The following is a 12,941-nucleotide window of genomic DNA, read 5'->3' as shown; positions in this document are numbered from 1 at the left end:
GTAGTCTTACCCTTGATCTACTAATGATGATTACAGGAAACTTAAAAACTTCATTTTATATTAATTGTTATAAAAACTGTGGTTGCCCAAAACGAAATGCTTGATGCTTTGTGAATATGGGAAGTTTGGTTTAGGGAAAGGGAAGTTACTGTTTTGTCCCAGTCCAGGGGGCAGGATCTAGCCCAGTGGAGGCATGTGCTACACAGAAAATTCAAGGTGACATACGTCTGGTCCCTGTCTGGGATCCAGAAGCAAAGCCAGATCAAGCAGAGATTGGGTTTCAGTGGGCAAGGTCAGATTCTGATGATCAGGGTCAGGCAAAGTAAAACACAGATCAGGTTCCACTGAGGTCATTCCAGCAAAGTAGAGAGTAGGTCCAGATAAACAGAGTCAAGTAAAGCAGAGGTTGGGGTCCAAAAAGGCAGATGAGCAAACACAGTAGTAAAACCCTAGTTAGCTCCAAGTGAAATCTAGGCTGGACTGTTGTTCCAGCACCCAACTATCCTGGACTGAGCCTTAAGTAGGATTGCTGCTTTGATTGGGAAGCTAACTTCTTCCCTGATGCATAGAGCCCTTACAGTTAAAAGAGGCCCAGCCACTAGGAGCCATTCACTTTGGAAGGTGGGGGGAGACCAAGGTTCAGTTCTTGCCTCTAAGCTGGAGACCAGAGTTCGAGGAAGACAAGGCAACTTCTTCAAGGTGGAGAGGTGCAGGCATCATGTGCTCCTTTGATGCTAGAACACCCAAGGAGGCAGGAATGTCTAAAGCTGGTCTTGAGGTCAATGTTCCTTTTGGTCAAGAGATTCCCTCTGCATCCATGGCCTCTTCTCCTGAGTCCCAGCCTTGCTAAATGACAGTTGCTTGAGATCAAGATATGGCAGGGATGGGCAGCCTGTGGCCCTCCAGATGTTGTTGAACTACAGTTCCCATCATTCCTGACCCTTGGCCATGCTGGCTATGACTGGTGCGAGCTTGTGTCCAACAATGTATGGAGGCCAAAGGTTCCTCATCCCTGGTTTATGGTGTGACAGCACCATACACAAAATCAGCTTAAAGGCTAACATTTGTACAGGGTATGGTAAAAGCTCTCTTTCTTACCACAGGCTGCTATCCAAAGTGTCCAGCTGATAAGCCCTATTTTGATGAAGATGAGATGCAGTGTGTTGATCTTCCAGCGTGCGGCTGCTTTGATGGCAAAGGAAACCACTATAAACCAGGAGAAAAAATGCCTTCACAAAAGAGCTGTGAATCATGGTAATGCTTGTCTTTCAAATGATGAGAATGTGAATGTAAAAATGTTTAAAATTGTGCAGAGGCATAGCATGCTCTATTTCATACTGCAGAAACAGGTTTGAGAAGGCAAAGTTTGGAAATGTTCTCCTTAGGATTAATCTGCTCCAGCATGTCTTACTACATTATAATATGGGTTCCATTCTTCTCTCCTGCCCACCTCTTTTTGAACTTCTACTGTGGTAGAAAGAAAGTTTGCCTGAAGGCTCTAGTGAAATTACTACTGCTCTTTTCTTCACTTTCACTCAGCTAATTTGTTTCTCCTCTTCTGTAGGTTCTGGTGAGGATTCTCTACTATCCTACATGCTGTGCTTCTTCCTTTTATATAGGGACAGATTCTGATATTTAGGGCTGTGTACACACCATACATTGAAAGCACATTGAAAGCACATTCCCAACCCCAAAGATTTGTGGGATCTGTAGTTTGTTAAGTGTGCTGGGAATTTTAGTTCTGGGGGTAAACCACAGTTCCCAAGATTCTTTCAGGGGGAGATTTGCTTTAAATGTTTGTTATGTACACAGCCATTGTCCATGCTGATTAGTAGAATGAATAACCAACCAAATCAGCTTTAGGAATGACCGCTCCCCACATTAAGTAAGCCCTTTGTGTGGTCACGCGGAGCCCCCTGGACCCTATGTGGCACCATTAGCACAGGCTTGGCTTCGCCTTCTCCAGGTGGGATACCTGGAGGTCTCCGCCTACCTCAGCCAGTTGCCCAATCCCGCCTGGGGAGGCGTTGCCAAGGTGATCAGGCCAAGTAGGGGGAGGGACCACCTGCCCACACAATAGGGGGAGGACCTTACCTGGGAATCATCAGTTAGCCCCACCTTCTAAACAACAGCCAATATACCAATTGTTGGGGGGAAGGGGGTATCTGCTTTTACAAAAAGAAAATTAGAGTTAATCATTGGATGTTCCCTGTGGAACCAAAAAGATAAATGATTCAATTTTAATTCCATTTACTTTGAAGTGCAGTCCATTTATTTCAATGGAACTTCCTTCCAACAGCAAGTAAGATGCAGTCTTTCACACACTCACCTGGAAAATGGAAGCTCTACTGCCGGGGTGGCCAACTCCCGAGAGACTGTGATCTACTCTCAGAGTTAGAAACCGGCAGTGATCTACCACCTTTTGGGGGGTTCTAGTCTAAGTTGTTGAGCTTTTTTAGGGAGGGGGAACGCTTTCTTTAGGGGAGCTTCTTTGGGGGGAGCCCGTGATCTGACAGTGATCTACCACAGACGTTCAATGATCTACCAGTAGATCACAATCTGCTACTGGATGTCATGGAATTTAGTTCTGAGTAAATGAGTAAAACCAATTAGAGTCAAAGCCTAAAATTGCTTTCTCAATCCAAGTGTAGTAGTTTATTCAGAATTTCACCTCCATAGACATTCTTTTATACTGGTTGTATATGCCCCTGAGGGCACACTCCATTGTCTCTTGAGGCAGACAGATGCCAACAACTAATATAAGGAGGGCTGTTAGTGTCTTCTTTGCTCACTAAAGAAAATTAACTACCTTCAAATGTGTTTTCTTTCCTTTTAGCTATTGTTCCATGGCTGGCAAACCAGAGTGTCGATACGATGAACTTGGTATGTTCTCAGTGCTAAGTTTTAATATGAATTGTGAGTGATTTGGAACAGCCTTTTACATTTTAAGAAGTTTAATGCTGACAATTTCTTTTGAATGACAGAATGCCACTGCATCTATGAAGGGAAGATTAGCAAGCCGGGGGATGTCATCTACAACACAACAGATGGCATTGGAGGGTGCATCACTGCGATTTGCAGTAAGAATGGAACAATAGAGAGGAATATCTTCCCATGCACAACAACACCCACCACAACCACCACCACCACTGCACCAACCACTACCGTTTTTAACTTTTCCAGTACCTCTTCACCAGCAACCACTACTGCAGGTAAAAACTCTGATGATAGTGCAGTCATATGGTTCACTCCCTCCCTACCCTGTTCAGTGAAACCCATCTCCAGCACATTGGAATTAGTAGATTGTAGTAGAGTATAAATTTCAAGAGCATTACCCTGCAACGTTGTCTGTGGATTTCTGTAGTTTCTTTACCACCTTTTGCATAGCTATATGGTACATTGCTATGGCGGAGACATAGTACTGCCTCCTGGAATGGTACTGCATGGGCGTTTTTACCCTTAGCATTTTCTGAGCTGGTGGAAATGAATACCAGCCATTCCAATCAATCTAGGAAGGGACGGGTGTTTTCTGGGAAGCCTGGATGAGAGGGCTACCTCTCCAGCTCCAGCAATGCAAAATATGACCTGTGCCTCTGTAGTTTAAATCTTTCATTTTTTACTGGTGTGAATAACTACTTGTAAGTAAATGTATATAGGATACTTTTAAGTAAGCCAATAAGCTGTGGTCCCTCCTGTGATGTGTTTCCAATCTCCCAAAGAGCTGAGGAGAAACATGGAGGTGCTTCACTCCAGGTTCTCCTTGACTAATTTCTGGGCAACTTGCAGTACCCTGTTTATTCATAGTGCTCCCACCCATCTCATATGTGCTTCATTCAGTTTTCCTCCCATCTCAATCAGCTGCTACCCAGTTTCTTGATTCAGGTCTCTGAGGAGCTCCAGTCCCAGCAGCCCATATCACTTTTCCTTCTCATTTCCTCACTTGAACATTTTGATTTTACATTTTGTTCTTACAAAAGGAAATAGAGATATTTAAAAGCCTCTGTTACTCAGCAACTAGTTCCAGAGGGGTCCAATGGATTGGTTCAGTCCAGATGGCTCGGATGAACTGATTTAGTTAAACCCTCAAAGGTTGCTTCCAAACCACCTGTTTCTTGAGCATCCATTCTGATTTGTTTGCCAGGGAGGTTGGATAACACGGTTTCAAGCCAATGTTATCCCACCCTTTTCCAGGGCATTTCCCAGTCTCATTTGCAAGTAACTCAGTTTTAGAAGGGAGTGAGTTTGTTGCTCAAGAGCACCAAATCAATTGCACCAAATGAATTTGCTGGTATGTGCCTGAATCCCGCCTGGAAATGGTGGCAGTCTAGAAGAGCCTCAAGGAAACTTCCTTCTTACACACAGCTTCTACTGTACATGCTTAACATTTAAAAGTTTAAATAAGCATGAAAATACTAATGTGCCATTTTATCTTTTTACCCTCACAGTGCCTGTAACAACATCCGTTTGTGTTCAGGAAGTATGCCAGTGGTCACAGTGGTATGATGTGAGCCAGCCTGGCTCTGGAGATGATGGTGGAGATTTTGATACTTTTGAAAAACTACGAGCAGAAGGATATAAAGTCTGCAGAGCTCCAAGGGCCGTTGCCTGCAGAGCTGAGAAATTTCCCAATACTCCATTAAGTGAACTGGGCCAGAAAGTAGAATGCAGTAAAACAGTGGGGCTAATCTGTTACAACAAGGATCAGCATCCAATGAGCTGCCACAATTATCAAATCAAAATCCAGTGTTGTAGCTTTGAACCATGTGGCATTACGGCATCGACACCTGGGACTATGCACACAACAACACCAACTACTCTTCCTGTAACAACTCCTACTCCTGTAACAACACCAAAGCTACCACCTACCACAACTGTAGTAACCGAAACAACTAGCATCTCAACTACAACCCCAGCAACCACAACAGAAATACCACGGTCAACACCTTGTAAACTCACATGTAAATGGACTGAATGGTACGATGTGCACTTTCCCACTTTGGACAACAAAGGGGATTTTGAAACATACGACATCATTAAGGCTGCAGGAAAAGATATATGCCAAAAACCTGAACGTATAGAATGCAGGGCAGAGAAATATCCAGAGAAATCTATTGATGAAATTGGACAAACTGTTCAGTGCAACGTGACATTTGGCTTTGTCTGCAAAAATGAAGAACAGTCAGGAATCTTGCAGATGTGTTATAACTATCAGATCAAAGTATACTGCTGTTATACTGACTGCTTAACCACCACTCCAGAAACTACAACAGCAAGCACAAGTACTGTTTCAGTAACTACCACAGTTACCAGTACAACTCCAGAAACAACATCTACATCAACAGTGACAACTAAGCCAAAAACAACAACAGTCACAACAACACCTTCTACTACTAAATCTACAACCACAACTACTACAGCCACAACATCCACTACAATTCCAGAAACTACAACTGAAACAACACCTTCTACAACTAAAATTATAACCACACCCACAACAAAAGAAACAACACATCCAACTGTGTCAACAACTACATCAACAACCTCACAAATTACAACAAAAGGTACAACCATAGTGTCAACTACTTCTGAAGCAACAACACTAACCACAACACCTCCAACTACAACACAGTCACCAACAACAGTAACAACTGTTCCAGAGACAACAAAAAGTTTAGAAACGACAACAATTTCAACAACAGCCCCTTTGACACCTGAACAATGCACTAAGGAAGTTTGTGAATGGTCACAGTGGTATGATATAAGTTACCCAGGATCTGCACCAGATGATGGAGATTTTGATACATTTAAGAATATAAGAGCCAAAGGATACAAAGTCTGTAAGGCACCAAAAAATGTTGAATGCAGAGCAGAAAGATATCCTGATACACCACTAAATGAATTAGAGCAAAAAGTTACTTGCAGTAAAACAGAAGGACTCATATGTTACAACAAAGAACAACTTCCACCAATTTGCTATAATTATGAGATAAGAATTGAATGCTGTGAAAAAATAATTGTACCATGTCCAACAACCAGACCGCTAACAACTACAAAGCCTTTAACCTCACAAATGACGACCACCAGCAAAACAACCACAACAGCATCAACACCAATAACTACTACCAAAGAAAAGACTATTATTACACGAACTCAGACAACTACACAGCCATCAAAAGCACCGCTACTAAATGGAACAACATCAATCACAACTAAACCTCTACAAACAACAAAAGTCACAACAAGGACAACACCATTAATTACTACAAAACCTGAAACACCGAAAACTGAGCCGACAACTGAAGTTACAACAACGAAGCCAGCAACAACTACAAAATTGCAAACCACCACAACACAAACAACGGAAACAACCACCAGTGTCATCACAACAACAAAAGCAACCACCACACCTGTGGTAGTAAGCACGACTTTGCCTAGAATGACACCAGAAAGGACTACAATGGTGACAACCACCAGTGCCACCACCACTCCCAAACCAACCACTACAGCTCCAGAAACGACCACCACCACACCAGTAACAACTACAGAACCCAAAACCACTACAAAACAGCCAACAACGACACCAACCACCACTCCTCGGCCAGTAAGCACAACCACCTTGCCCACGACCACTGTACCAGTCACCACAACAACTACCAAGACGACTACCACCTCTCCAGAAACAACAACTTGTGGACCTATATGTCAGTGGACCGACTGGTTTGATGTTGACTATCCCACTTCTGGACCTAATGGGGGTGACATTGAGACGTATAACAACATCCGAGATGCAGGTGGCAAGATCTGTGCCAAGCCATCAAACATCCAGTGCAGGGCTGAAAATCACCCTGACCTCAGCCTTGACCAACTCGATCAGATAGTAGAGTGTAATGTTGACTCTGGACTAGTTTGCAAGAATGATGAACAAATTGGGAGATTCAAGCAGTGCTTGAATTATGAGATGCGGGTGTTGTGCTGTGAAGTAAACCCACGTTGCCCACCTACAACCATCCCAACCACCACCACTCCCAAACCAACCACGACAGCTCCAGAAACAACCACCACCACACCAGTAACAACTACTGCACCCAAAACCACCACAACACAAGCAACAACGACAACCACCACCACTCCCAAACCAACCACTACAGTTCCAGAAACAACAACCACCACACCAGTAACAACTACAGCACCCATAACCACCACAACGCAACCAACAACCACCACCACCACTCCCAAACCAACCACTACTGCTCCAGAAACAACAACCACAACACCAGTCACAACAACAGCACCAAAAACCACCACAACACAACCAGCGACAACAACAACCACCACCACCACACCTAGGCCAGTAAGCACAACCACCTTGCCCACAACCACTGTGCCAGTCACCACCACAACAACTGAGACGACTACCACCTCTCCAGAAACAACAACCTGTGGACCAATATGTCAGTGGACTGACTGGTTTGATGTTGACTATCCCACATCTGGACCTAACGGGGGTGACATTGAGACGTATAACAAGATCCGGGCTGCAGGAGGGAAGATCTGTGCCAAGCCATCAAACATCCAGTGCAGGGCTGAAAATCACCCTGGCCTCAGCCTTGACCAGGTTGGTCAGAAAGTTGAGTGTAATGTTGATTCTGGACTGGTTTGCAAGAATGATGAGCAAATTGGGGAAATCAGGCAGTGCTTGAATTATGAAATACGGGTATTGTGCTGTGAAGTAAACCCACGTTGCCCACCTACAACCATCCCAACCACCACCACTCCCAAACCCACCACTACAGCTCCGGAAACAACCAGCACGACACCAGTAACAACTACAGCACCCAAAACCACCACAACACAGCCAACAACGACAACCACCACCACCACCACTCCCAAACCAACCACTACAGCTCCAGAAACAACAACCACCACACCAGTAACAACTACAGAACCCAAAACCACTTCAAAACAGCCAACAACGACACCAACCACCACACCTCGGCCAGTAAGTACAACCACCTTGCCCACAACCACTGTACCAGTCACCACAACAACTACCGAGACGACTACCACTTCTCCAGAAACAACAACTTGTGGACCTGTATGTCAGTGGACCGACTGGTTTGATGTTGACTATCCCACATCTGGACCGAACGGGGGTGACATTGAGACGTATAACAAGATCCGGGCTGCAGGAGGGAAGATCTGTGCCAAGCCATCAAACATCCAGTGCAGGGCTGAAAATCACCCTGGCCTCAGCCTTGACCAGGTTGGTCAGAAAGTTGAGTGTAATGTTGATTCTGGACTGGTTTGCAAGAATAATGAGCAAATTGGGAAAATAAGGCAGTGCTTGAATTATGAGATACGGGTATTGTGCTGTGAAGTAAACCCACGTTGCCCACCTACAACCATCCCAACCACCACCACTCCCAAACCAACCACTACAGCTCCAGAAACAACCACCACCACACCAGGAACAACTACAGCACCCAAAACCACCACAACACAGCCAACCACCACCACCACTCCCAAACCAACCACTACAGCTCCAGAAACAACCACCACCACACCAGTAACAACTACAGCACCCAAAACCACCACAACACAGCCAACCACCACCACCACCACTCCCAAACCAACCACTACTGCTCCAGAAACAACCACCACCACACCAGTAACAACTACAGCACCCAAAACCACCACAACGCAACCAACAACCACCACCACCACCACTCCCAAACCAACCACTACTGCTCCAGAAACAACCACCACCACACCAGTAACAACTACAGCACCAAAAACCACCACAACACAACCAACAACGACAACCACCACCACCACACCTCGGCCAGTAAGTACAACCACCTTGCCCACAACCACTGTGCCAGTCTCTACCACAACAACTGAGACGACTACCACCTCTCCAGAAACAACAACATGTGGACTTATATGTCACTGGACCGACTGGTTTGATGTTGACTATCCCACTTCCGGACCAAACGGGGGTGACATTGAGACATATAACAAGATCCGTGATGCAGGAGAGAAGATCTGTGCCAAACCATCAAACATCCAGTGCAGGGCTGAAAATCACCCTGACCTCCGCCTTGACCAGGTTGGTCAAGTTGTCGAGTGTAATGTTGACTCTGGACTGGTGTGCAAGAATGATGAGCAAATTGGGAAATTTAAGCAGTGCTTGAATTATGAGATACGGGTGTTGTGCTGTGAAGTAAACCCACTTTGCCCACCTACAACCATCCCAACCACCACCACTCCCAAACCAACCACGACAGCTCCAGAAACAACCACCACCACACCAGTAACAACTACAGCACCAAAAACCACCACAACACAACCAACAACGACAACCACCACCACCACTACGCCTCGGCCCGTAAGTACAACCACCTTGCCCACAACCACTGTGCCAGTCACCACCACAACAACTGAAACGACTACCACCTCTCCAGAAACAACAACTTGTGGACCTATATGTCACTGGACCGACTGGTTTGATGTTGACTATCCCACTTCCGGACCAAACGGGGGTGACATTGAGACATATAACAAGATCCGTGATGCAGGAGAGAAGATCTGTGCCAAACCATCAAACATCCAGTGCAGGGTTGAAAATGACCCTGACCTCCGCCTTGACCAGGTTGGTCAAGTTGTCGAGTGTAATGTTGACTCTGGACTGGTGTGCAAGAATGATGAGCAAATTGGGAAATTTAAGCAGTGCTTGAATTATGAGATACGGGTGTTGTGCTGTGAAGTAAACCCACGTTGCCCACCTACAACCATCCCAACCACCACCACTCCCAAACCAACCACGACAGCTCCAGAAACAACCACCACCACACCAGTAACAACTACAGCACCAAAAACCACCACAACACAACCAACAACAACAACGACCACCACCACCACCACACCTTGGCCAGTAAGTACAACCACCTTGCCCACAACCACTGTGCCAGTCACCACCACAACAACTGAGACGACTACGACCTCTCCAGAAACAACAACTTGTGGACCTATATGTCACTGGACCGACTGGTTTGATGTTGACTATCCCACTTCCGGACCAAACGGGGGTGACATTGAGACATATAACAAGATCCGTGATGCAGGAGAGAAGATCTGTGCCAAACCATCAAACATCCAGTGCAGGGCTGAAAATCACCCTGACCTCCGCCTTGACCAGGTTGGTCAAGTTGTCGAGTGTAATGTTGACTCTGGACTGGTGTGCAAGAATGATGAGCAAATTGGGAAATTTAAGCAGTGCTTGAATTATGAGATACGGGTGTTGTGCTGTGAAGTAAACCCACGTTGCCCACCTACAACCACCCCAACCACCACCACTCCCAAACCAACCACGACAGCTCCAGAAACAACCACCACCACACCAGTAACAACTACAGCACCCCAAACCACCACAACACAGCCAACCACCACTACCACCACCACTCCCAAACCAACCACTACTGCTCCAGAAACAACAACCACAACACCATTAAGAACTACAGTACCCAAAACCACCACAACACAACCAACAACGACAACCACCACACCTCGGCCAGTAAGCACAACCACCTTGCCCACAACCACTGTGCCAGTCAGCACCACCACTACCGAGACGACTACCACCTCTCCAGAAACAACAACTTGTGGACCTATATGTCAGTGGACCGGCTGGTTTGATGTTGACTATCCCACATCTGGACCTAACGGGGGTGACATTGAGACGTATAACAAAATCCGGGCTGTAGGAGGGAAAATCTGTGCCAAGCCATCAAACATCCAGTGCAGGGCTGAAAATCACCCTGACCTCCGCCTTGACCAGCTTGGTCAGAAAGTTGAGTGCAGTGTTGATTCTGGACTGGTTTGCAAGAATAATGAGCAAATTGGGAAATTCAGGCAGTGCTTGAATTATGAGATACGGGTGTTGTGCTGTGAAGTAAACCCACGTTGCCCACCTACAACCATCCCAACCACCACCACTCCCAAACCCACCACTACAGCTCCAGAAACAACAACCACGACACCAGTAACAACTACAGCACCCAAAACCACCACAACACAGCCAACAACGACAACCACCACCACTCCCAAACCAACCACGACAGTACCAGTAACACCAACTGCCTGTTTCTGCAAGATTAATGAAACCATTTACAGACGTGGTAAGTAACCAATGTAGATTTCTATGGACTGTGCACATCATTTTTTACTTTAAATTATAAAAATAATATTGCTTATGGATTCATTTGCATATTTTTTCCACACTTTTGCTAAACCCTCCTTTCTTTAATACAGCCCATTGTTCATTATTCTTTCATTATTTTGTGCTACTACTTTGTATGTTAAAAATATTTACAGTCTAACACTTTGATTCCCTTTTGTAGGTGATACGATTTACAATAAAACAGACAGTGATGGTTGCCTTTTCACTGCTGTTTGTAGTAAGACATGTTCTGTTGAGAGATCCAAAGGTCCATGCAAACTAACAACACCAAAACCCACTCCGACAGTTGTTGTCACAACCCCCACCCCCACCACTACCATTGCCACTACCACTACCACCACTGAGCAACCTGGATGCCCAGATGCTAAACCACCCTTAAAGGTACCAATCTCTTTTCATCTTGATTTGAAATAATGTTTTCCATTTGGAAGTTGATGCACAGAAAGCTACAGGTTGGGTACCTGGAAATACTCAATAGGGCAACAGGGATTAGCCTTACTTCTTCACAGTGCTTATCTCTTGGCTGGTTCGTGATTAGGTTTGCATTCACCTGAATGCTGTGTAGGGGTGTAACTCCAGTTATCCATGAAGTTTTACCAGCTCTGAACCTGAGTGCTCCAGTCCTGGGGGTGGGGACATTTTCAAACTTTGTATCAAGTGAGCCCTCTTATTTGTGCAGTACAGGTGTGGGAATAGTGGTGGATTTTCTCTCTTTATTGTGTAGGAAGAAATTGTCTCTAGATCAGTTCTGCATGTCATGACTTTGGGGGCTTTTAATATAATATTTGCTAAGGTGTTCCGACCCCCCCATGATGAGGGTTTAGCATGTGCATTCAAAAAGTCCAAGCCAGAGGTGCTCTTGGGAAATCCAGTAAATGGGTTGCCTAGGTTGCCCAGTGACTATCCCGGTATTTTAATATCTGTCATGTGACAAGCGGTTGTCGGGCTGAGGAGATACATAGGCTGAGGCTTCATAACCAGGTGCCTGGAAGTGCTTGGACCTCACAAGAATACTTTAGCAGGGGAATGCCCAGACTCTGTGGCCTTGAGTGGCTCTGCTTGATTCAGTGTAAATCAGAAATCAATGCAAATCAGAACAATTTGTTACGATGCATATAATGTGGTGAAAATTATGATAATCTGGACCATTAACTGCCTAATCAACTGCTTCAAACAATCCCTCTCACAATTCTCCTCTGCAAATCTTAATGTCACTTAGACTATAATCCAGTCCACACATAGCTGGAAATGTGTTTCGGTGGGACTAACTTCCAAAGAGGCATTTACAGGACTACGTTGTTGTTATTATTGGAAATTTGCTGAAAGGGTATTATTGGAAATTTGCTGAATATTCACCAAACAATATTTGTTATTTAACTGTGCCGTGGTAGCTGATATGCAATAGTATTTCATATTTAACAGTATTTGCTGGGGGCCAATGGGGCAGAAAAGATATGTGCAGTAGCCTGTGTTAAAATCACTTGATATAGCCTTGGAGGAGATGTTAAACGAAACAAAAACAAACTAAGACAGGTGGAATAAACCAAGGAACCAGAAATTATTTATGACTTTGTACATAGAACGTAAGTAATTCAACAAAAAATATAGCAGGATTAAGGAGTTTTGCATAGTAGACCCAGACTACACATGCCAAAATTCATAGATATGACTAATATAGGTCCATTAATTTCAATGGGACTAC

The 12,941-nt window shown here is 44.9% G+C and overlaps 1 protein-coding gene across 1 annotated transcript in view; it reads left to right on the top strand.

The window, feature by feature from the left end:
• The window catches only part of MUC5AC (mucin 5AC, oligomeric mucus/gel-forming), a 59,737-nt gene that overhangs the window by 30,493 nt on the left and 16,303 nt on the right, over positions 1 to 12,941 (top strand). The window contains exons 28-32 of the mRNA XM_028734681.2: positions 1,104 to 1,254; positions 2,837 to 2,883; positions 2,985 to 3,212; positions 4,446 to 11,177; positions 11,400 to 11,620. Coding sequence (XP_028590514.2) covers positions 1,104 to 1,254; positions 2,837 to 2,883; positions 2,985 to 3,212; positions 4,446 to 11,177; positions 11,400 to 11,620 — 7,379 coding nt within the window. The remainder of the gene's footprint in view (positions 1 to 1,103; positions 1,255 to 2,836; positions 2,884 to 2,984; positions 3,213 to 4,445; positions 11,178 to 11,399; positions 11,621 to 12,941) is intronic.

Source organism: Podarcis muralis, chromosome 1 (assembly GCF_964188315.1).
Source record: "Podarcis muralis chromosome 1, rPodMur119.hap1.1, whole genome shotgun sequence".
In the NCBI taxonomy this organism is placed as follows: Eukaryota; Metazoa; Chordata; class Lepidosauria; order Squamata; family Lacertidae; genus Podarcis; species Podarcis muralis.
The sequence above is the reverse complement of the archived record's forward strand: the minus strand, read 5'-3'. Positions and strand labels throughout refer to the sequence as shown.